We start from the raw sequence: 27,340 nt of genomic DNA on the forward strand, positions 1-27,340 counted from the left end.
GGCTCTCATTGCCCCCGCTTGCTGTCTCTCGCCGTGTCTCGGCGCTCTCATTGCCCCCGCTTGCTGTCTCTCCACGTCTCAGGGCTCCTCCGTCTGAATGACTCGGCGCTGGCAGAGCGGGCGCCGGGGAAGGTTGTGCGGCTGCTCCCCAGGCAGATGTACCTGAACGTGGAGGAGGACGAAGGCCGCACGTTGGAGAGGAAGAGAAACATCATCTTCTGTCTGATCACCAAGATCATGAAGGAGGAGAAGGAGCTTCACATCGACAACCTGGTGTTCAAGGTAAGGCAGGCCACGCGTGTCCGGTGAGAGATCCCACGTGTTAGGAAATAACAGCACGCGTGTCCGGTGACGGGTCCCCATATCTAAGGAAATAACATCACGTGAGGGCAGTGAGGGATCCCCATATATAAGGAAATAACATCACGTGAGGGATCCCCATATATAAGGAAATAACATCACGTGAGGGCAGTGAGGGATCCCCATATATAAGGAAATAACATCATGTGAGGGCAGTGAGGGATCCCCATATATAAGGAAATAACATCATGTGAGGGCAGTGAGGGATCCCCATATATAAGGAAATAACATCATGTGAGGGCAGTGAGGGATCCCCATATATAAGGAAATAACATCACGTGAGGGATCCCCATATATAAGGAAATAACATCACGTGAGGGATCCCCATATATAAGGAAATAACATCACGTGAGGGATCCCCATATATAAGGAAATAACATAATGTGAGGGATCCCCATATATAAGGAAATAACATCACGTGAGGGATCCCCATATATAAGGAAATAACATCATGTGAGGGATCCCCATATATAAGGAAATAACATCATGTGAGGGATCCCCATATATAAGGAAATAACATCACGTGAGGGATCCCCATATATAAGGAAATAACATCACGTGAGGACAGTGAGGGATCCCCATATATAAGGAAATAACATCACGTGAGGGATCCCCATATATAAGGAAATAACATCACGTGAGGGCAGTGACGGATCCCCATATATAAGGAAATAACATCATGTGAGGGATCCCCATATATAAGGAAATAACATCACGTGAGGGCAGTGAGGGATCCCCATATATAAGGAAATAACATCATGTGAGGGATCCCCATATATAAGGAAATAACATCATGTGAGGGATCCCCATATATAAGGAAATAACATCACGTGAGGGATCCCCATATATAAGGAAATAACATCATGTGAGGGATCCCCATATATAAGGAAATAACATCATGTGAGAGATCCCCATATATAAGGAAATAACATCACGTGAGAGATCCCCGATATATAAGGAAATAACATCACGTGAGGGCAGTGAGGGATCCCCATATATAAGGAAATAACATCACGTGAGGGATCCCCATATATAAGGAAATAACATCACGTGAGGGATCCCCGATATATAAGGAAATAACATCACGTGAGGGCAGTGAGGGATCCCCATATATAAGGAAATAACATCACGTGAGGGATCCCCATATATAAGGAAATAACATCACGTGAGGGATCCCCATATATAAGGAAATAACATCACGTGAGGGATCCCCATATATAAGGAAATAACATCACGTGAGGGATCCCCATATATAAGGAAATAACATCACGTGAGGGATCCCCATATATAAGGAAATAACATCACGTGAGGGATCCCCATATATAAGGAAATAACATCACGTGAGGGCAGTGAGGGATCCCCATATATAAGGAAATAACATCACGTGAGGGATCCCCATATATAAGGAAATAACATCACGTGAGGGCAGTGAGGGATCCCCATATATAAGGAAATAACATCATGTGAGGGATCCCCATATATAAGGAAATAACATCATATGAGGGCAGTGAGAGATCCCCATATATAAGGAAATAACATCATGTGAGGGATCCCCATATATAAGGAAATAACATCACGTGAGGGATCCCCATATATAAGGAAATAACATCATGTGAGGGCAGTGAGGGATCCCCATATATAAGGAAATAACATCATGTGAGGGATCCCCATATATAAGGAAATAACATCATGTGAGGGATCCCCATATATAAGGAAATAACATCATGTGAGGGCAGTGAGGGATCCCCATATATAAGGAAATAACATCATGTGAGGGATCCCCATATATAAGGAAATAACATCATGTGAGAGATCCCCATATATAAGGAAATAACATCATGTGAGGGATCCCCATATATAAGGAAATAACATCACGTGAGGGCAGTGATGGATCCCCATATATAAGGAAATAACATCATGTGAGGGCAGTGAGGGATCCCCATATATAAGGAAATAACATCACGTGAGGGATCCCCATATATAAGGAAATAACATCACGTGAGGGATCCCCATATATAAGGAAATAACATCATGTGAGGGCAGTGAGGGATCCCCATATATAAGGAAATAACATCATGTGAGGGATCCCCATATATAAGGAAATAACATCATGTGAGGGATCCCCATATATAAGGAAATAACATCATGTGAGGGCAGTGAGGGATCCCCATATATAAGGAAATAACATCATGTGAGGGATCCCCATATATAAGGAAATAACATCATGTGAGAGATCCCCATATATAAGGAAATAACATCATGTGAGGGCAGTGAGGGATCCCCATATATAAGGAAATAACATCACGTGAGGGATCCCCATATATAAGGAAATAACATCACGTGAGGGATCCCCATATATAAGGAAATAACATCACGTGAGGGCAGTGAGGGATCCCCATATATAAGGAAATAACATCATGTGAGGGATCCCCATATATAAGGAAATAACATCACGTGAGGGATCCCCATATATAAGGAAATAACATCACGTGAGGGATCCCCATATATAAGGAAATAACATAATGTGAGGGATCCCCATATATAAGGAAATAACATCACGTGAGGGATCCCCATATATAAGGAAATAACATCATGTGAGGGATCCCCATATATAAGGAAATAACATCATGTGAGGGATCCCCATATATAAGGAAATAACATCACGTGAGGGATCCCCATATATAAGGAAATAACATCACGTGAGGGATCCCCATATATAAGGAAATAACATCATGTGAGGGATCTCCATATATAAGGAAATAACATCATGTGAGGGATCCCCATATATAAGGAAATAACATCACGTGAGGGATCCCCATATATAAGGAAATAACATCATGTGAGGGATCCCCATATATAAGGAAATAACATCATGTGAGGGATCCCCATATATAAGGAAATAACATCATGTGAGGGATCCCCATATATAAGGAAATAACATAATGTGAGGGATCCCCAAATATAAGGAAATAACATCACGTGAGGGATCCCCATATATAAGGAAATAACATCATGTGAGGGATCCCCATATATAAGGAAATAACATCACGTGAGGGCAGTGAGGGATCCCCATATATAAGGAAATAACATCACGTGAGGGCAGTGAGGGATCCCCATATATAAGGAAATAACATCATGTGAGGGATCCCCATATATAAGGAAATAACATCACGTGAGGGATCCCCATATATAAGGAAATAACATCACGTGAGGGATCCCCATATATAAGGAAATAACATCACGTGAGGGATCCCCATATATAAGGAAATAACATCACGTGAGGGATCCCCATATATAAGGAAATAACATCACGTGAGGGATCCCCATATATAAGGAAATAACATCATATGAGGGCAGTGAGAGATCCCCATATATAAGGAAATAACATCATGTGAGGGATCCCCATATATAAGGAAATAACATCATGTGAGGGATCCCCATATATAAGGAAATAACATCACGTGAGGGCAGTGAGGGATCCCCATATATAAGGAAATAACATCATGTGAGGGATCCCCATATATAAGGAAATAACATCATGTGAGGGCAGTGAGAGATCCCCATATATAAGGAAATAACATCATGTGAGGGATCCCCATATATAAGGAAATTACATCACGTGAGGGCAGTGAGGGATCCCCATATATAAGGAAATAACATCACGTGAGGGATCCCCATATATAAGGAAATAACATCACGTGAGGGCAGTGAGAGATCCCCATATATAAGGAAATAACATCACGTGAGGGATCCCCATATATAAGGAAATAACATCACGTGAGGACAGTGAGAGATCCCCATATATAAGGAAATAACATCATGTGAGGGATCCCCATATATAAGGAAATTACATCACGTGAGGGCAGTGAGGGATCCCCATATATAAGGAAATAACATCACGTGAGGGATCCCCATATATAAGGAAATAACATCACGTGAGGGCAGTGAGAGATCCCCATATATAAGGAAATAACATCATGTGAGGGATCCCCATATATAAGGAAATAACATCACGTGAGGGATCCCCATATATAAGGAAATAACATCACGTGAGGGATCCCCATATATAAGGAAATAACATCATGTGAGGGCAGTGAGGGATCCCCATATATAAGGAAATAACATCACGTGAGGGATCCCCATATATAAGGAAATAACATCACGTGAGGGATCCCCATATATAAGGAAATAACATCATGTGAGGGATCCCCATATATAAGGAAATAACATCATGTGAGAGATCCCCATATATAAGGAAATAACATCATGTGAGGGATCCCCATATATAAGGAAATAACATCATGTGAGGGATCCCCATATATAAGGAAATAACATCATGTGAGAGATCCCCATATATAAGGAAATAACATCATGTGAGGGATCCCCATATATAAGGAAATAACATCATGTGAGGGCAGTGAGGGATCCCCATATATAAGGAAATAACATCATGTGAGGGATCCCCATATATAAGGAAATAACATCATGTGAGGGATCCCCATATATAAGGAAATAACATCATGTGAGAGATCCCCATATATAAGGAAATAACATCATGTGAGGGATCCCCATATATAAGGAAATAACATCATGTGAGGGATCCCCATATATAAGGAAATAACATCATGTGAGAGATCCCCATATATAAGGAAATAACATCATGTGAGGGATCCCCATATATAAGGAAATAACATCACGTGAGGGATCCCCATATATAAGGAAATAACATCACGTGAGGGATCCCCATATATAAGGAAATAACATCATGTGAGAGCAGTGAGGGATCCCCATATATAAGGAAATAACATCACGTGAGAGATCCCCGATATATAAGGAAATAACATCACGTGAGGGCAGTGAAGGATCCCCATATATAAGGAAATAACATCACGTGAGGGATCCCCATATATAAGGAAATAACATCACGTGAGGGATCCCCATATATAAGGAAATAACATCACGTGAGGGCAGTGAGAGATCCCCATATATAAGGAAATAACATCACGTGAGGGATCCCCATATATAAGGAAATAACATCACGTGAGGGATCCCCATATATAAGGAAATAACATCACGTGAGGGATCCCCATATATAAGGAAATAACATCATGTGAGGGATCCCCATATATAAGGAAATAACATCATGTGAGGGCAGTGAGAGATCCCCATATATAAGGAAATAACATCACGTGAGGGATCCCCATATATAAGAAAATAACATCACGTGAGGGATCCCCATATATAAGGAAATAACATCACGTGAGGGATCCCCATATATAAGGAAATAACATCACGTGAGGGATCCCCATATATAAGGAAATAACATCACGTGAGGGATCCCCGATATATAAGGAAATAACATCATGTGAGGGATCCCCATATATAAGGAAATAACATCACGTGAGGGATCCCCATATATAAGGAAATAACATCACGTGAGGGCAGTGAGAGATCCCCATATATAAGGAAATAACATCACGTGAGGGCAGTGAGAGATCCCCATATATAAGGAAATAACATCACGTGAGGGCAGTGAGGGATCCCCATATATAAGGAAATAACATCATGTGAGGGATCCCCATATATAAGGAAATAACATCACGTGAGGGCAGTGAGGGATCCCCATATATAAGGAAATAACATCATGTGAGGGATCCCCATATATAAGGAAATAACATCACGTGAGGGATCCCCATATATAAGGAAATAACATCACGTGAGGGATCCCCATATATAAGGAAATAACATCATGTGAGGGATCCCCATATATAAGGAAATAACATCATGTGAGGGATCCCCATATATAAGGAAATAACATCACGTGAGGGATCCCCATATATAAGGAAATAACATCATGTGAGGGATCCCCATATATAAGGAAATAACATCACGTGAGGGATCCCCATATATAAGGAAATAACATCATGTGAGGGATCCCCATATATAAGGAAATAACATAATGTGAGGGATCCCCATATATAAGGAAATAACATCATGTGAGGGATCCCCATATATAAGGAAATAACATAATGTGAGGGATCCCCAAATATAAGGAAATAACATCACGTGAGGGATCCCCATATATAAGGAAATAACATCATGTGAGGGCAGTGAGGGATCCCCATATATAAGGAAATAACATCACGTGAGGGATCCCCATATATAAGGAAATAACATCACGTGAGGGCAGTGAGGGATCCCCATATATAAGGAAATAACATCACGTGAGGGATCCCCATATATAAGGAAATAACATCACGTGAGGGATCCCCATATATAAGGAAATAACATCATGTGAGGGATCCCCATATATAAGGAAATAACATAATGTGAGGGATCCCCATATATAAGGAAATAACATCACGTGAGAGATCCCCATATATAAGGAAATAACATCATGTGAGGGATCCCCATATATAAGGAAATAACATCACGTGAGGGATCCCCATATATAAGGAAATAACATCATGTGAGGGATCCCCATATATAAGGAAATAACATCACGTGAGGGATCCCCATATATAAGGAAATAACATCATGTGAGGGATCCCCATATATAAGGAAATAACATCACGTGAGGGATCCCCATATATAAGGAAATAACATCATGTGAGGGATCCCCATATATAAGGAAATAACATAATGTGAGGGATCCCCATATATAAGGAAATAACATCATGTGAGGGATCCCCATATATAAGGAAATAACATAATGTGAGGGATCCCCAAATATAAGGAAATAACATCACGTGAGGGATCCCCATATATAAGGAAATAACATCATGTGAGGGCAGTGAGGGATCCCCATATATAAGGAAATAACATCACGTGAGGGATCCCCATATATAAGGAAATAACATCACGTGAGGGCAGTGAGGGATCCCCATATATAAGGAAATAACATCACGTGAGGGATCCCCATATATAAGGAAATAACATCACGTGAGGGATCCCCATATATAAGGAAATAACATCACGTGAGGGATCCCCATATATAAGGAAATAACATAATGTGAGGGATCCCCATATATAAGGAAATAACATCATGTGAGGGATCCCCATATATAAGGAAATAACATCACGTGAGGGATCCCCATATATAAGGAAATAACATCACGTGAGGGATCCCCGATATATAAGGAAATAACATCATGTGAGGGATCCCCGATATATAAGGAAATAACATCACGTGAGGGATCCCCGATATATAAGGAAATAACATCACGTGAGGGATCCCCATATATAAGGAAATAACATCACGTGAGGGATCCCCATATATAAGGAAATAACATCACGTGAGGGCAGTGAGGGATCCCCATATATAAGGAAATAACATCACGTGAGGGATCCCCATATATAAGGAAATAACATCACGTGAGGGATCCCCATATATAAGGAAATAACATCACGTGAGGGATCCCCATATATAAGGAAATAACATCACGTGAGGGATCCCCATATATAAGGAAATAACATCATGTGAGGGATCCCCATATATAAGGAAATAACATCACGTGAGGGATCCCCATATATAAGGAAATAACATCACGTGAGGGATCCCCATATATAAGGAAATAACATCATGTGAGGGCAGTGAGGGATCCCCATATATAAGGAAATAACATCACGTGAGGGATCCCCATATATAAGGAAATAACATCACGTGAGGGATCCCCGATATATAAGGAAATAACATCACGTGAGGGATCCCCATATATAAGGAAATAACATCACGTGAGGGATCCCCATATATAAGGAAATAACATAATGTGAGGGATCCCCATATATAAGGAAATAACATCACGTGAGGGATCCCCATATATAAGGAAATAACATCACGTGAGGGATCCCCATATATAAGGAAATAACATCACGTGAGGGATCCCCATATATAAGGAAATAACATCACGTGAGGGATCCCCATATATAAGGAAATAACATCACGTGAGGGATCCCCATATATAAGGAAATAACATCACGTGAGGGATCCCCATATATAAGGAAATAACATCATGTGAGGGATCCCCATATATAAGGAAATAACATCACGTGAGGGATCCCCATATATAAGGAAATAACATCACGTGAGGGCAGTGAGGGATCCCCATATATAAGGAAATAACATCATGTGAGGGATCCCCATATATAAGGAAATAACATCATGTGAGGGCAGTGAGGGATCCCCATATATAAGGAAATAACATCACGTGAGGGATCCCCATATATAAGGAAATAACATCACGTGAGGGATCCCCATATATAAGGAAATAACATCACGTGAGGGATCCCCATATATAAGGAAATAACATCACGTGAGGGATCCCCATATATAAGGAAATAACATCATGTGAGGGATCCCCATATATAAGGAAATAACATCACGTGAGGGATCCCCATATATAAGGAAATAACATCACGTGAGGGATCCCCATATATAAGGAAATAACATCATGTGAGGGATCTCCATATATAAGGAAATAACATCATGTGAGGGATCCCCATATATAAGGAAATAACATCACGTGAGGGCAGTGAGGGATCCCCATATATAAGGAAATAACATCACGTGAGGGATCCCCATATATAAGGAAATAACATCATGTGAGGGATCCCCATATATAAGGATATAACATCATGTGAGGGATCCCCATATATAAGGAAATAACATCAAGTGAGGGATCCCCATATATAAGGAAATAACATCACGTGAGGGATCCCCATATATAAGGAAATAACATCACGTGAGGGATCCCCATATATAAGGAAATAACATCATGTGAGGGATCCCCATATATAAGGAAATAACATCACGTGAGGGATCCCCATATATAAGGAAATAACATCATGTGAGGGCAGTGAGGGATCCCCATATATAAGGAAATAACATCATGTGAGGGATCCCCATATATAAGGAAATAACATCACGTGAGGGCAGTGAGAGATCCCCATATATAAGGAAATAACATCACGTGAGGGATCCCCATATATAAGGAAATAACATCACGTGAGGGATCCCCATATATAAGGAAATAACATCATATGAGGGCAGTGAGGGATCCCCATATATAAGGAAATAACATCATGTGAGGGATCCCCATATATAAGGAAATAACATCACGTGAGGGCAGTGAGGGATCCCCATATATAAGGAAATAACATCACGTGAGGGATCCCCATATATAAGGAAATAACATCACGTGAGGGATCCCCATATATAAGGAAATAACATCACGTGAGGGATCCCCATATATAAGGAAATAACATCACGTGAGGGATCCCCATATATAAGGAAATAACATAATGTGAGGGATCCCCATATATAAGGAAATAACATCACGTGAGGGCAGTGAGGGATCCCCATATATAAGGAAATAACATAATGTGAGGGATCCCCATATATAAGGAAATAACATCACGTGAGGGATCCCCATATATAAGGAAATAACATCACGTGAGGGATCCCCATATATAAGGAAATAACATCACGTGAGGGATCCCCATATATAAGGAAATAACATCATATGAGGGCAGTGAGAGATCCCCATATATAAGGAAATAACATCACGTGAGGGATCCCCATATATAAGGAAATAACGTCACGTGAGGGATATCCACGTGTTAGGAAATATCACGTGAGGGATCTCCATGTGTTAGACGGTATTACATTACATCATGTGACTGCAGTGAGGGATCCCACGTGTTAGGAAATGATCACGTGAGGACAGAGAGAGATCCCACGTGTTAGATGGTATTACATCACAGTGCAGTGAGGGATCCCATGTGTTAGACGGTATTACAATGCAGTGAGGGATCCCATGTGTTAGACGGTATTGCATTACATCAGTGAGGGATCCCCATTACATTACATCACAGTGCAGTGAGGGATTCCCATTACATCACAGTGCAGTGAGGGATCCCCATTACATCACAGTGCAGTGAGGGAGCCCCATTACATCACAGTGCAGTGAGGGATCCCCATTACATTACATCACAGTGCAGTGAGGGAGCCCCATTACATCACAGTGCAGTGAGGGATCCCCATTACATTACATCACAGTGCAGTGAGGGAGCCCCATTACATCACAGTGCAGTGAGGGATCCCCATTACATCACAGTGCAGTGAGGGATCCCCATTACATCACAGTGCAGTGAGGGATCCCCATTACATCACAGTGCAGTGAGGGATTCCCATTACATCACAGTGCATTGAGGGATCTCCATTACATTACATCACAGTGCAGTGAGGGATCCCAATTACATCACATAGCAGTGAGGGATTCCCATTACATCACAGTGCAGTGAGGGATCCCCATTACATCACATTGCAGTGAGGGATCCCCATTACATCACAGTGCAGTGAGGGATCCCCATTACATCACAGTGCAGTGAGGGATCCCCATTACATTACATGACAGTGCAGTGAGGGATCCCCATTACATCAAAGTGCAGTGAGGGATCCCCATTACATTACAGTGCAGTGAGGGAGCCCCATTACATCACAGTGCAGTGAGGGATTCCCATTACATCACAGTGCAGTGAGGGATTCCCATTACATCACAGTGCAGTGAGGGAGCCCCATTACATTACATCACAGTGCAGTGAGGGAGCCCCATTACATCACAGTGCAGTGAGGGATCCCCATTACATCACAGTGCAGTGAGGGATCCCCATTACATCACAGTGCAGTGAGGGAGCCCCATTACATGACAGTGCAGTGAGGGATCCCCATTACATCACATAGCAGTGAGGGATTCCCATTACATTACATGACAGTGCAGTGAGGGATCCCCATTACATCACAGTGCAGTGAGGGATTCCCATTACATCACAGTGCAGTGAGGGATTCCCATTACATCACAGTGCAGTGAGGGATCCCCATTACATTACATCACAGTGCAGTGAGGGATCCCCATTACATCACAGTGCAGTGAGGGATCCCCATTACATGACTGTGCAGTGAGGGATCCCCATTACATCACAGTGCAGTGAGGGATCCCCATTACATCACAGTGCAGTGAGGGATCCCCATTACATCACAGTGCAGTGAGGGAGCCCCATTACATGACAGTGCAGTCAGGGATCCCCATTACATCACAGTGCAGTGAGGGATCCCCATTACATCACAGTGCAGTGAGGGAGCCCCATTACATGACAGTGCAGTCAGGGATCCCCATTACATGACAGTGCAGTGAGGGATCCCCATTACATCACAGTGCAGTGAGGGATTCCCATTACATCACAGTGCAGTGAGGGATCCCCATTACATTACATCACAGTGCAGTGAGGGATCCCCATTACATCACAGTGCAGTGAGGGATCCCCATTACATCACAGTGCAGTGAGGGAGCCCCATTACAGGACAGTGCAGTGAGAGATCCCCATTACATCACAGTGCAGTGAGGGATTCCCATTACATTACATCACAGTGCAGTGAGGGATTCCCATTACATCACAGTGCAGTGAGGGATTCCCATTACATCACAGTGCAGTGAGGGATTCCCATTACATCACAGTGCAGTGAGGGATCCCCATTACATTACAGTGCAGTGAGGGAGCCCCATTACATCACAGTGCAGTGAGGGATCCCCATTACATGACAGTGCAGTGAGAGATCCCCATTACATCACAGTGCAGTGAGGGATCCCCATTACATCACAGTGCAGTGAGGGATCCCCATTACATTACATCACAGTGCAGTGAGGGATCCCCATTACATCACAGTGCAGTGAGGGAGCCCCATTACATTACATCACAGTGCAGTGAGGGATCCCCATTACATCACAGTGCAGTGAGGGATCCCCATTACATCACAGTGCAGTGAGAGATCCCCATTACATCACAGTGCAGTGAGGGATCCCCATTACAGGACAGTGCAGTGAGAGATCCCCATTACATCACAGTGCAGTGAGGGATCCCCATTACATCACAGTGCAGTGAGGGATTCCCATTACATCACAGTGCAGTGAGGGATCCCCATTACATCACAGTGCAGTGAGGGATCCCCATTACATCACAGTGCAGTGAGGGATCCCCATTACATTACATCACAGTGCAGTGAGGGATCCCCATTACATCACAGTGCAGTGAGGGATCCCCATTACATCACCGTGCAGTGAGGGATCCCCATTACATCACAGTGCAGTGAGGGATCCCCATTACATCACAGTGCAGTGAGGGATCCCCATTACATCACAGTGCAGTGAGGGATTCCCATTACATCACAGTGCAGTGAGGGATCCCCATTACATTACATCACAGTGCAGTGAGGGATCCCCATTACATGACAGTGCAGTGAGGGAGCCCCATTATATCACAGGCAGTGAGGGATCCCCATTACATTACATTACAGTGCAGTGAGGGATCCCCATTACATCACAGTGCAGTGAGGGAGCCCCATTACATTACATCATAGTGCAGTGAGGGAGCCCCATTACATCACAGTGCAGTGAGGGATCCCCATGTGAGGGATCCCCATTACATCACAGTGCAGTGAGGGATCCCCATGTGAGGGAGCCCCATTACATCACAGTGCAGTGAGGGATCCCCATGTGAGGGATCCCCATTACATCACAGTGCAGTGAGGGATCCCCATTACATCACAGTGCAGTGAGGGAGCCCAATTACATCACAGTGCAGTGACCCCAATAAGAGGCGCGAGAGATAATTTCGGATGGGACAGGACTCTGGAAACCGTCGGGTGAGTAGAGACCAGTCTAACACTTACAGGGAAAGTGTATGGGATTATATAGGGGATTATATAAGGGACATACTCTGTCACCCTGTGACGGGGTGGATTACATGGGAGACGTGTCACTGAATCTGTGTCACTCTGGTTGGAGGGACAGACGTCCTATTGACGCCCTTGCTCTCCCCGTTCTCCCTTCCAGGTGATTGATGCATGTCAGAAATGGGAGTCTGGGAGGAGCCCCAAATTCCTGAGCTTCTGCTGCAGCCACACTGACGTCCTGTCCTGCATTATGCACCTGGTCAGCCAGGGGTACGTGCGGCGCAGGGAGGACAGCCCCCACATTCTGGATTACCTCTCTAAGGACCCCTCTACCCCACACAAGGGCAAGGCCCACATCAGCTTCCAGAACTCCAGCAAGAAGAAACAGGACCACGGCAGCAACAGCAGCAAGTCCTCCCCCGCCAGGTAACCCCTGCTCCTCCCCCGCCAGGTAACCCCTGCTCCTCCCCCGCCAGGTAACCCCTGCTCCTCCCCCGCCAGGTAACCCCTGCTCCTCCCCCGCCAGGTAACCCCTGCTCCTCCCCCGCCAGGTAACCCCTGCTCCTCCCCCGCCAGGTAACCCCTGCTCCTCCCCCGCCAGGTAACCCCTGCTCCTCCCCCGCCAGGTAACCCCTGCTCCTCCCCCGCCAGGTAACCCCTGCTCCTCCCCCGCCAGGTAACCCCTGCTCCTCCCTTTGCCAGGTAACCCCTGCTCCTCCCCCGCCAGGTAACCCCTGCTCCTCCCCCGCCAGGTAACCCCTGCTCCTCCCCCGCCAGGTAACCCCTGCTCCTCCCCCGCCAGGTAACCCCTGCTCCTCCCCCGCCAGGTAACCCCTGCTCCTCCCCCGCCAGGTAACCCCTGCTCCTCCCCCGCCAGGTAACCCCTGCTCCTCCCTTTGCCAGGTAACCCCTGCTCCTCCCCCGCCAGGTAACCCCTGCTCCTCCCCCGCCAGGTAACCCCTGCTCCTCCCCCGCCAGGTAACCCCTGCTCCTCCCCCGCCAGGTAACCCCTGCTCCTCCCCCGCCAGGTAACCCCTGCTCCTCCCCCGCCAGGTAACCCCTGCTCCTCCCCCGCCAGGTAACCCCTGCTCCTCCCCCGCCAGGTAACCCCTGCTCCTCCCCCGCCAGGTAACCCCTGCTCCTCCCCCGCCAGGTAACCCCTGCTCCTCCCCCGCCAGGTAACCCCTGCTCCTCCGCCGCCAGGTAACCCCTGCTCCTCCCTTTGCCAGGTAACCCCTGCTCCTCCCCCGCCAGGTAACCCCTGCTCCTCCCCCGCCAGGTAACCCCTGCTCCTCCCCCGCCAGGTAACCCCTGCTCCTCCCCCGCCTAGAATAACCCCCCATTAAGGTACAGGAGGTAATGAGAGTCCTGATCGTGGGCGCTTACAATCTACAGCGGGTAACGGGCCTACACAAGCGGTCAGTGACTGCTCATTTCCAGTATTTCTCAGGGGGGAGTGGGGTCCAGTCTCACTGGTCCTGTTTGGGGTGTTGGGGTGTGATCGGAAGTCTTTCTCAGGGTGGGGTGGGGGGGTATTCCAGTCTCACTGGTCCTGTTTGGGGTGTTGGGGTGTGATCGGAAGTATTTCTCAGGGTGGGGTGGGGGGTGGTCCAGTCTCACTGGTCCTGTTTGGGGTGTTGGGGTGTGATCGGAAGTATTTCTCAGGGTGGGGTGGGGGGTGGTCCAGTCTCACTGGTCCTGTTTGGGGTGTTGGGGTGTGTGATCGGAAGTATTTCTCAGGGTGGGGTGGGGGGGTATTCCAGTCTCACTGGTCCTGTTTGGGGTGTTGGGGTGTGATCGGAAGTATTTCTCAGGGTGGGGTGGGGGGTGGTCCAGTCTCACTGGTCCTGTTTGGGGTGTTGGGGTGTGATCGGAAGTATTTCTCAGGGTGGGGTGGGGGGTGGTCCAGTCTCACTGGTCCTGTTTGGGGTGTTGGGGTGTGATCGGAAGTATTTCTCAGGGTGGGGTGGGGGGGTGGTCCAGTCTCACTGGTTCTGTTTGGGGTGTTGGGGTGTGATCGGGAGTATTTCTCAGGGGGGAGTATGGTTCAGCCTCACTGGTCCTGGTTGGGGTGTGTTTTTCTCAGGGGGGTTGTGTGATAAAGCGTGAATAAAAAATACAATCTGAGGGTTAAATTGCAGAATAACAAATGAGTTTAATTGCGTACAGGTGCACACAGAAGACAGCTTATAGACAAAAGCTCTCTGACAGGTATGAGGCGGGAGGCGGGGCTGTAACTCATGGTGCTGTCACTATTACATACACGGGGGGGTGTAATATATACGTGGCATTGCTGTGCTGCAGCGCGGGGGGAGGGACGGAGCAGGGGGGGGAGGCGGTGCTGTAACTCATGGTGCTGTCACTATTACATACACGGGGGCGGGTGTAATATATACGTGGCATTGCTGTGTCGCAGCGCGGGGGGAGGGACGGAGCAGGGGGGGGAGGCGGTGCTGTAACTCATGGTGCTGTCACTATTACATACACGGGGGCGGGTGTAATATATACGTGGCATTGCTGTGCTGCAGCGCGGGGGGAGGGACGGAGCAGGGGGGGAGGCGGTGCTGTAACTCATGGTGCTGTCACTATTACATACACGGGGGCGGGTGTAATATATACGTGGCATTGCTGTGCTGCAGCGCGGGGGGAGGGACGGAGCGGGGGGGGGGGAGGCGGGGCTGTAACTCATGGTGCTGTCACTATTACATACACGGGGGCGGGTGTAATATATACGTGGCATTGCTGTGCTGCAGCGCGGGGGGAGGGACGGAGCAGGGGGGGGAGGCGGTGCTGTAACTCATGGTGCTGTCACTATTACATACACGGGGGCGGGTGTAATATATACGTGGCATTGCTGTGTCGCAGCGCGGGGGGAGGGACGGAGCAGGGGGGGGAGGCGGTGCTGTAACTCATGGTGCTGTCACTATTACATACACGGGGGCGGGTGTAATATATACGTGGCATTGCTGTGCTGCAGCGCGGGGGGAGGGACGGAGCAGGGGGGGAGGCGGTGCTGTAACTCATGGTGCTGTCACTATTACATACACGGGGGCGGGTGTAATATATACGTGGCATTGCTGTGCTGCAGCACGGGGGGAGGGACGGAGCAGGGGGGGGAGGCGCGGCTGTAACTCATGGTGCTGTCACTATTACATACACGGGGGGGTGTAATATATACGTGGCATTGCTGTGCTGCAGCGCGGGGGGAGGGACGGAGCGGGGGGGGGAGGCGGGGCTGTAACTCATGGTGCTGTCACTATTACATACACGGGGCGGGGTGTAATATATACGTGGCATTGCTGTGCTGCAGCGCGGGGGGAGGGACGGAGCAGGGGGGGGGGCGGTGCTGTAACTCATGGTGCTGTCACTATTACATACACGGGGGCGGGTGTAATATATACGTGGCATTGCTGTGTCGCAGCGTGGGGGGAGGGACGGAGCGGGGGGGGGGAGGCGGGGCTGTAACTCATGGTGCTGTCACTATTACATACACGGGGGGGTGTAATATATACGTGGCATTGCTGTGCTGCAGCGCGGGGGGAGGGACGGAGCAGGGGGGGGAGGCGGTGCTGTAACTCATGGTGCTGTCACTATTACATACACGGGGGCGGGGTGTAATATATACGTGGCATTGCTGTGCTGCAGCGCGGGGGGAGGGACGGAGCAGGGGGGGGGAGGCGGGGCTGTAACTCATGGTGCTGTCACTATTACATACACGGGGGCGGGGTGTAATATATACGTGGCATTGCTGTGCTGCAGCGCGGGGGGAGGGACGGAGCAGGGGGGGGAGGCGGTGCTGTAACTCATGGTGCTGTCACTATTACATACACGGGGGGGTGTAATATATACGTGGCATTGCTGTGTTGCAGCACGGGGGGAGGGACGGAGCAGGGGGGGAGGCGGTGCTGTAACTCATGGTGCTGTCACTATTACATACACGGGGGGTGTAATATATACGTGGCATTGCTGTGCTGCAGCGCGGGGGGAGGGACGGAGCGGGGGGGGGAGGCGGGGCTGTAACTCATGGTGCTGTCACTATTACATACACGGGGGCGGGGTGTAATATATACGTGGCATTGCTGTGCTGCAGCGCGGGGGGAGGGACGGAGCAGGGGGGGGGAGGCGGTGCTGTAACTCATGGTGCTGTCACTATTACATACACGGGGCGGGTGTAATATATACGTGGCATTGCTGTGCTGCAGCGCGGGGGGAGGGACGGAGCAGGGGGGGGAGGCGGGGCTGTAACTCATGGTGCTGTCACTATTACATACACGGGGGCGGGTGTAATATATACGTGGCATTGCTGTGTCGCAGCGTGGGGGGAGGGACGGAGCGGGGGGGGGAGGCGGGGCTGTAACTCATGGTGCTGTCACTATTACATACACGGGGAGTGTAATATATACGTGGCATTGCTGTGCTGCAGCGCGGGGGGAGGGACGGAGCAGGGGGGGGAGGCGGTGCTGTAACTCATGGTGCTGTCACTATTACATACACGGGGGCGGGGTGTAATATATACGTGGCATTGCTGTGCTGCAGCGCGGGGGGAGGGACGGAGCAGGGGGGGGGAGGCGGGGCTGTAACTCATGGTGCTGTCACTATTACATACACGGGGGCGGGGTGTAATATATACGTGGCATTGCTGTGCTGCAGCGCGGGGGGAGGGACGGAGCAGGGGGGGGAGGCGGTGCTGTAACTCATGGTGCTGTCACTATTACATACACGGGGGGGTGTAATATATACGTGGCATTGCTGTGTTGCAGCGCGGGGGGAGGGACGGAGCAGGGGGGGGGAGGCGGTGCTGTAACTCATGGTGCTGTCACTATTACATACACGGGGGCGGGTGTAATATATACGTGGCATTGCTGTGCTGCAGCGCGGGGGGAGGGACGGAGCAGGGGGGGGAGGCGGTGCTGTAACTCATGGTGCTGTCACTATTACATACACGGGGGCGGGTGTAATATATACGTGGCATTGCTGTGCTGCAGCGCGGGGGGAGGGACGGAGCGGGGGGGGGGAGGCGGGGCTGTAACTCATGGTGCTGTCACTATTACATACACGGGGCGGGTGTAATATATACGTGGCATTGCTGTGTCGCAGCGCGGGGGAGGGACGGAGCAGGGGGGGGAGGCGGTGCTGTAACTCATGGTGCTGTCACTATTACATACACGGGGCGGGGTGTAATATATACGTGGCATTGCTGTGCTGCAGCACGGGGGGAGGGACGGAGCAGGGGGGGAGGCAGGGCTGTAACTCATGGTGCTGTCACTATTACATACACGGGGGCGGGGTGTAATATATACGTGGCATTGCTGTGTTGCAGCGCGGGGGGAGGGACGGAGCAGGGGGGAGGCGGTGCTGTAACTCATGGTGCTGTCACTATTACATACACGGGGGCGGGTGTAATATATACGTGGCATTGCTGTGCTGCAGTGCGGGGGGAGGGACGGAGCAGGGGGTGCGGGAGGCGGTGCTGTAACTCATGGTGCTGTCACTATTACATACACGGGGGCGGGGTGTAATATATACGTGGCATTGCTGTGCTGCAGCGCGGGGGGAGGGACGGAGCAGGGGGTGCGGTGCTGTAACTCATGGTGCTGTCACTATTACATACACGGGGGCGGGGTGTAATATATACGTGGCATTGCTGTGCTGCAGCGCGGGGGGAGGGACGGAGCAGGGGGGGAGGCGGTGCTGTAACTCATGGTGCTGTCACTAGTACATACACGGGGGGCGGGTGTAATATATACGTGGCATTGCTGTGTTGCAGCGCGGGGGGAGGGACGGAGCAGGGGGGGAGGCGGTGCTGTTACTCATGGTGCTGTCACTATTACATACACGGGGGGGTGTAATATATACGTGGCATTGCTGTGCTGCAGCGCGGGGGGAGGGACGGAGCAGGGGGGGAGGCGGTGCTGTAACTCATGGTGCTGTCACTATTACATACACGGGGGGCGGGGTGTAATATATACGTGGCATTGCTGTGCTGCAGCGCGGGGGGAGGGACGGAGCAGGGGGTGCGGGAGGCGGTGCTGTAACTCATGGTGCTGTCACTATTACATACACGGGGCGGGGTGTAATATATACGTGGCATTGCTGTGCTGCAGCGCGGGGGGAGGGACGGAGCAGGGGGGGGAGGCGGGGCTGTATCTCATGGTGCTGTCACTATTACATACACGGGGCGGGGTGTAATATATACGTGGCATTGCTGTGCTGCAGCGCGGGGGGAGGGACGGAGCAGGGGGTGCGGTGCTGTAACTCATGGTGCTGTCACTATTACATACACGGGGGCGGGGTGTAATATATATACGTGGCATTGCTGTGCTGCAGCGCGGGGGGGAGGGACGGAGCAGGGGGGGGAGGCGGGGCTGTAACTCATGGTGCTGTCACTATTACATACACGGGGGGGTGTAATATATACGTGGCATTGCTGTGCTGCAGCGCGGGGGGAGGGACGGAGCAGGGGGGGGGAGGCGGTGCTGTAACTCATGGTGCTGTCACTATTACATACACGGGGAGTGTAATATATACGTGGCATTGCTGTGTCGCAGCGCGGGGGGAGGGACGGAGCAGGGGGGGGAGGCGGTGCTGTAACTCATGGTGCTGTCACTATTACATACACGGGGGCGGGTGTAATATATACGTGGCATTGCTGTGCTGCAGCGCGGGGGGAGGGACGGAGCGGGGGGGGGGGTGGCGGTGCTGTAACTCATGGTGCTGTCACTATTACATACACGGGGGCGGGTGTAATATATACGTGGCATTGCTGTGCTGCAGCACGGGGGGAGGGACGGAGCAGGGGGGGGGAGGCGGTGCTGTAACTCATGGTGCTGTCACTATTGCATACACGGGGGGGTGTAATATATACGTGGCATTGCTGTGTCGCAGCTTGGGGGGAGGGACGGAGCGGGGGGGGGAGGCGGGGCTGTAACTCATGGTGCTGTCACTATTGCATACACGGGGGGCGGGGCGTAATATATACGTGGCATTGCTGTGCTGCAGCGCGGGGGGAGGGACGGAGCAGGGGGGGGAAGCGGGGCTGTAACTCATGGTGCTGTCACTATTACATACACGGGGGCGGGTGTAATATATACGTGGCATTGCTGTGTCGCAGCGCGGGGGGAGGGACGGAGCAGGGGGGGAGGCGGGGCTGTAACTCATGGTGCTGTCACTATTGCATACACGGGGGGGTGTAATATATACGTGGCATTGCTGTGTCGCAGCGCGGGGGGAGGGACGGAGCGGGGGGGGGGGAGGCGGTGCTGTAACTCATGGTGCTGTCACTATTACATACACGGGGCGGGGTGTAATATATACGTGGCATTGCTGTGCTGCAGCGCGGGGGGAGGGACGGAGCAGGGGGGGGAGGCGGTGCTGTAACTCATGATGCTGTCACTATTACATACACGTGGGGCAGGGTATAATATATACGTGGCATTGCTGTGCTGCAGTGCGGGGGGAGGGACGGAGCAGGGGGTATAATATATACGTGGCCTTGCTGTGTTGCAGTGCGGGGGGAGGGACGGAGCAGGGGGTCTAATATATACGTGGCCTTGCTGTCTTGCAGCACGGGGGGAGGGACGGAGCAGGGGGTATAATATATACGTGGCCTTGCTGTGTTGCAGTGCGGGGGTGAGGGGGGGAGCAGGGGGTCTAATATATACGTGGCCTTGCTGTCTTGCAGCACGGGGGGAGGGACGGAGCAGGGGGTATAATATATACGTGGCCTTGCTGTGTTGCAGTGCGGGGGGAGGGACGGAGCAGGGGGTCTAATGTATACGTGGCCTTGCTGTGTTGCAGTGCGGGGGGGGGACGGAGCAGGGGGTCTAATATATACGTGGCCTTGCTGTGTTGCAGTGCGGGGGGAGGGACGGAGCAGGGGGTATAATATATACGTGGCCTTGCTGTGTTGCAGTGCGGGTGGCGGGACGGAGCAGGGGGTGTAATATATACGTGGCCTTGCTGTGTTGCAGTGCGGGTGGCGGGACGGAGCAGGGGGTGTAATATATACGTGGCCTTGCTGTGTTGCAGTGCGGGGGGAGGGACGGAGCAGGGGGTATAATATATACGTGGCCTTGCTGTGTTGCAGTGCGGGTGGCGGGACGGAGCAGGGGGTGTAATATATACGTGGCCTTGCTGTGTTGCAGTGCGGGTGGCGGGACGGAGCAGGGGGTGTAATATATACGTGGCCTTGCTGTGTTGCAGTGCGGGGGGAGGGATGGAGCAGGGGGTATAATATATACGTGGCCTTGTTGTGTTGCAGTGCGGGGGGAGGGACGGTGCAGGGGGTGTAATATATACGTGGCCTTGCTGTGTTGCAGTGTGGGGGGAGGGACGGAGCAGGGGGTGTAATATATACGTGGCCTTGCTGTGTTGCAGTGTGGGGGGAGGGACGGAGCACGGGGTGTAATATATACGTGGCATTGCTGTGTTGCAGTGCGGGGGGAGGGACGGAGCAGGGGGTGTAATATATACGTGGCCTTGCTGTGTTGCAGCACGGGTGGCGGGACGGAGCAGGGGGTGTGATATATACGTGGCCTTGCTGTGTTGCAGCGCGGGGGAGGGACGGAGCAGGGGGTATAATATATACGTGGCCTTGCTGTGTTGCAGCGCGGGTGGCGGGACGGAGCAGGGGGTGTAATATATACGTGGCATTGTGTTGCAGCACGGTTGGCGGGACGGAGCAGGGGGTGTAATATATACGTGGCCTTTTGTTGCAGCGCGGGGGGAGGGACGGAGCAGGGGGTGTAATATATACGTGGCCTTGCTGTGTTGCAGTGCGGGTGGCGGGACGGAGCAGGGGGTGTAATATATACGTGGCCTTGCTGTGTTGCAGCGCGGGGGGGGACGGAGCAGGGGGTGTAATATATACGTGGCCTTGCTGTGTTGCAGCGCGGGGGGGGGACGGAGCAGGGGGTGTAATATATACGTGGCCTTTTGTTGCAGCGCGGGGGGAGGGACGGAGCAGGGGGTGTAATATATACGTGGCCTTTTGTTGCAGCACGGTTGGCGGGACGGAGCAGGGGGTGTAATATATACGTGGCCTTTTGTTGCAGCGCGGGGGAGGGACGGAGCAGGGGGTGTAATATATACGTGGCCTTGCTGTGTTGCAGTGCGGGTGGCGGGACGGAGCAGGGGGTGTAATATATACGTGGCCTTGCTGTGTTGCAGCACGGGTGGCGGGACGGAGCAGGGGGTGTAATATATACGTGGCCTTTTGTTGCAGCGCGGGGGGAGGGACGGAGCAGGGGTGTAATATATACGTGGCCTTGCTGTGTTGCAGCGCGGGGGGAGGGACGGAGCAGGGGGTGTAATATATACGTGGCCTTGCTGTGTTGCAGCGCGGGGGGAGGGACGGAGCAGGGGGTGTGATATATACGTGGCCTTGTGTTGCAGCACGGTTGGCGGGACGGAGCAGGGGGTGTAATATATACGTGGCCTTTTGTTGCAGCGCGGGGGAGGGACGGAGCAGGGGGTGTAATATATACGTGGCCTTGCTGTGTTGCAGCACGGGTGGCGGGACGGAGCAGGGGGTGTAATATATACGTGGCCTTGCTGTGTTGCAGCGCGGGGGAGGGACGGAGCAGGGGGTGTAATATATACGTGGCCTTGCTGTGTTGCAGCGCGGGGGGAGGGACGGAGCAGGGGGTGTAATATATACGTGGCCTTGCTGTGTTGCAGCACGGGTGGCGGGACGGAGCAGGGGGTGCTGGAGACGGTGCTGCTCCCCATGGGACGAACGCTAAGGCCGGAGGAGGTGACGGCGCTCATGTTGCAGACGGTGACCCAGGTGTCCGACACGCTGAGCGTGACACCGGACTCGGCCCAGCACCTGCTCATCCACTGCAAGTGGAACGTGGACCTCCTGCTGCAGAGATACACAGATGACCCTGAGCTGCTGCTCGTTGCCTCTGGGCTGGATGTGCCGGACCCCCAGCCCCCACAAAGCCCGCTGCCCACCTGCCCTGTGTGCGTGAGCCCGCTGACCCCCTCAGACAGCCCCCCAACTCTGTGCTGCAGGCACTTCTGCTGCAAGGTGAGGCACTATGAGGGGCGTCTCACTATGGGGGCGCCTCATGTTATTGCTGTGTAGTGGAGGTCTGCGTGAGGTCACTTCCTGCGCTGTCTGTCTCCCATGTGACGCGCTCTCCTCTTCTCAGAGCTGCTGGAATGAATATCTGACCACCCGGATTGAGCAGAACCTGGTCCTGAACTGTACGTGCCCCACCACGGACTGCCCCGCACAGCCCACCTCTGACTTTATCCGCAAGATCATCTCCTCCAAGGAGGTCATTGAAAAGGTAACGTGGCAGCGAGACTCCACGCGTGGTCATGGAAGTAATGGGGAAAGAGCGTGGGAGGATTTCTGTACAACGAGGGACAGGCTGTCCCTCCCACATCAGGGTGTCACACAGATGACCTCTGGCCCACTTAGTGGCTACCTAGCACAGCATGGTGGCACAGTGACATAGAATGAGCTTATGGCCCATGGAGTCTGTCTGTCTCACCTCTGAAGTGTTGTATATAGTGTGCATGGGCTTCTCTGTCCCCCTCACCTCTCTCTTCCTGCTGCCGGGGGACAGGACAGATGAGGTCCTCTCCAGCCGTTGTGACGTGCTGTATATAGTGTGCATGGGCTTCTCTGTCCCCCTCACCTCTCTCTTCCTGCTGCCGGGGGACAGGACAGAAGAGGTCCTCTCCAGCCGGTGTGACGTGCTGTATATAGTGTGCATGGGCTTCTCTGTCCCCCTCACCTCTCTCTTCCTGCTGCCGGGGGACAGGAGAGATGAGGTCCTCTCCAGCCGTTGTGACGTGCTGTATATAGTGTGCATGGGCTTCTCTGTCCCCCTCACCTCTCGTCCTGCTGCCGGGGGACAGGACAGATGAGGTCCTCTCCAGCCGGTGTGACGTGCTGTATATAGTGTGCATGGGCTTCTCTGTCCCCCTCACCTCTCTCTTCCTGCTGCCGGGGGACAGGACAGATGAGGTCCTCTCCAGCCGGTGTGACGTGCTGTATATAGTGTGCATGGGCTTCTCTGTCCCCCTCACCTCTCGTCCTGTTGCCGGGGGACAGGACAGATGAGGTCCTCTCCAGCCGGTGTGACGTGCTGTATATAGTGTGCATGGGCTTCTCTGTCCCCCTCACCTCTCTCTTCCTGCTGCCGGGGGACAGGACAGAAGAGGTCCTCTCCAGCCGTTGTGACGTGCTGTATATAGTGTGCATTGGCTTCTCTGTCCCCCTCACCTCTCTCTTCCTGCTGCCGGGGGACAGGACAGATGAGGTCCTCTCCAGCCGTTGTGACGTGCTGTATATAGTGTGCATGGGCTTCTCTGTCCCCCTCACCTCTCTCTTCCTGCTGCCGGGGGACAGGACAGAAGAGGTCCTCTCCAGCCGGTGTGACGTGCTGTATATAGTGTGCATGGACTTCTATGTCCCCCTCACCTCTCTCTTCCTGCTGCCGGGGGACAGGACAGAAGAGGTCCTCTCCAGTCGGTGTGACGTGCTGTATATAGTGTGCATGGGCTTCTCTGTCCCCCTCACCTCTCTCTTCCTGCTGCCGGGGGACAGGACAGAAGAGGTCCTCTCCAGCCGGTGTGACGTGCTGTATATAGTGTGCTTGGGTTTCTCTGTCCCCCTCACCTCTCTCTTCCTGCTGCCGGGGGACAGGACAGAAGAGGTCCTCTCCAGCCGGTGTGACGTGCTGTATATAGTGTGCATGGGCTTCTCTGTCCCCCTCACCTCTCTCTTCCTGCTGCCGGGGGACAGGACAGATGAGGTCCTCTCCAGCCGTTATGACGTGCTGTATATAGTGTGCATGGGCTTCTCTGTCCCCCTCACCTCTCGTCCTGCTGCCGGGGGACAGGACAGAAGAGGTCCTCTCCAGCCGGTGTGACGTGCTGTATAAAGTGTGCATGGGCTTCTCTGTCCCCCTCACCTCTCGTCCTGCTGCCGGGGGACAGGACAGAAGAGGTCCTCTCCAGCCGGTGTGACGTGCTGTATATAGTGTGCATGGGCTTCTCTGTCCCCCTCACCTCTCGTCCTGCTGCCGGGGGACAGGACAGAAGAGGTCCTCTCCAGCAGGTGTGACGTGCTGTATATAGTGTGCATGGGCTTCTCTGTCCCCCTCACCTCTCTCTTCCTGCTGCCAGGGGACAGGACAGAAGAGGTCCTCTCCAGCCGTTGTGACGTGCTGTATATAGTGTGCATGGACTTCTCTGTCCCCCTCACCTCCCTCTTCCTGCTGCCGAGGGACAGGACAGATGAGGTCCTCTCCAGCCGTTGTGACGTGCTGTATATAGTGTGCATGGACTTCTCTGTCCCCCTCACCTCTCTCTTCCTGCTGCCGGGGGACAGGACAGAAGAGGTCCTCTCCAGCCGGTGTGACGTGCTGTATATAGTGTGCATGGGCTTCTCTGTCCCCCTCACCTCTCGTCCTGCTGCCGGGGGACAGGACAGAAGAGGTCCTCTCCAGCAGGTGTGACGTGCTGTATAAAGTGTGCATGGGCTTCTCTGTCCCCCTCACCTCTCTCTTCCTGCTGCCAGGGGACAGGACAGAAGAGGTCCTCTCCAGCCGTTGTGACGTGCTGTATATAGTGTGCATGGACTTCTCTGGCCCCCTCACCTCTCTCTTCCTGCTGCCGAGGGACAGGACAGATGAGGTCCTCTCCAGCCGTTGTGACGTGCTGTATATAGTGTGCATGGGCTTCTCTGTCCCCCTCACCTCTCTCTTCCTGCTGCCGGGGGACAGGACAGAAGAGGTCCTCTCCAGCCGGTGTGACGTGCTGTATATAGTGTGCATGGGCTTCTCTGTCCCCCTCACCTCTCTCTTCCTGCTGCCGGGGGACAGGACAGAAGAGGTCCTCTCCAGTCGGTGTGACGTGCTGTATATAGTGTGCATGGGCTTCTATGTCCCCCTCACCTCTCTCTTCCTGCTGCCGGGGGACAGGACAGATGAGGTCCTCTCCAGCCGGTGTGACGTGCTGTATATAGTGTGCATGGGCTTCTCTGTCCCCCTCGCCTCTCTCTTCCTGCTGCCGGGGGACAGGACAGAAGAGGTCCTCTCCAGCCGGTGTGACGTGCTGTATATAGTGTGCATGGGCTTCTCTGGCACCCTCACCTCTCGTCCTGCTGCCGGGGGACAGGACAGAAGAGGTCCTCTCCAGCCGGTGTGACGTGCTGTATATAGTGTGCATGGGCTTCTCTGGCACCCTCATCTCTCTCTTCCTGCTGCCGGGGGACAGGACAGAAGAGGTCCTCTCCAGCCGGTGTGATGTGCTGTATATAGTGTGCATGGGCTTCTCTGTCCCCCTCACCTCTCTCTTCCTGCTGCCGGGGGACAGGACAGAAGAGGTCCTCTCCAGCCGGTGTGACGTGCTGTATATAGTGTGCATGGGCTTCTCTGGCACCCTCACCTCTCTCTTCCTGCTGCCGGGGGACAGGACAGAAGAGGTCCTCTCCAGCCGGTGTGACGTGCTGTATATAGTGTGCATGGGCTTCTCTGGCACCCTCACCTCTCTCTTCCTGCTGCCGGGGGACAGGACAGAAGAGGTCCTCTCCAGCCGGTGTGACGTGCTGTATATAGTGTGCATGGGCTTCTCTGGCACCCTCATCTCTCTCTTCCTGCTGCCGGGGGACAGGACAGAATAGGTCCTCTCCAGCCGGTGTGACGTGCTGTATATAGTGTGCTTGGGTTTCTCTGTCCCCCTCACCTTCTCTTCCTGTTGCAGTATGAGAAGTCTCTTCTGCGTGGCTTTGTGGACTGCTGCTCTAACCTCACGTGGTGCACGAACCCCCAGGGCTGTGACCGTGTCCTGTGTAAGGAGGGTCAGGGCAGTGGGGCCGCCTGTGCGAAGTGTTCCTGGCTCTCCTGCTTCAGCTGCAGCTTCCCAGAGGTGAGGATCAGCCACATACACCCTATCATTTATCTTACAGTGTCCCGCACCGTCACATCCCAGTGTGTGGGGACATACATACACCCTATCATTTATCTTACAGTGTCCCGCACCGTCACATCCCAGTGTGTGGGGACATACATACACCCTATCATTTATCTTACAGTGTCCCGCACCGTCACATCCCAGTGTGTGGGGACATACATACACCCTATCATTTATCTTACAGTATCCCGCACCGTCACACCCCAGTGTGTGGGGACATACATACACCCTATCATTTATCTTACAGTGTCCCGCACCGTCACATCCCAGTGTGTGGGGACATACATACACCCTATCATTTATCTTACAGTGTCCCGC

General features: G+C 51.7%; 1 protein-coding gene across 1 annotated transcript; it reads left to right on the plus strand.

The window, feature by feature from the left end:
* Positions 1-27,039, plus strand: LOC142477157 (cullin-9-like; the record flags this gene model as incomplete). Its single annotated transcript, XM_075582204.1, has 5 exons — positions 1-282; positions 13,248-13,513; positions 22,766-23,120; positions 23,245-23,385; positions 26,813-27,039. Coding segments are annotated over 5 exons (1,271 nt in total), but the record flags the coding sequence as incomplete, so codon positions are not given.
* Between the last annotated feature and the right edge of the window lie 301 nt (positions 27,040-27,340).

Source organism: Ascaphus truei, unplaced genomic scaffold (genome assembly GCF_040206685.1).
Source record: "Ascaphus truei isolate aAscTru1 unplaced genomic scaffold, aAscTru1.hap1 HAP1_SCAFFOLD_2031, whole genome shotgun sequence".
Lineage (NCBI taxonomy): Eukaryota > Metazoa > Chordata > Amphibia > Anura > Ascaphidae > Ascaphus > Ascaphus truei.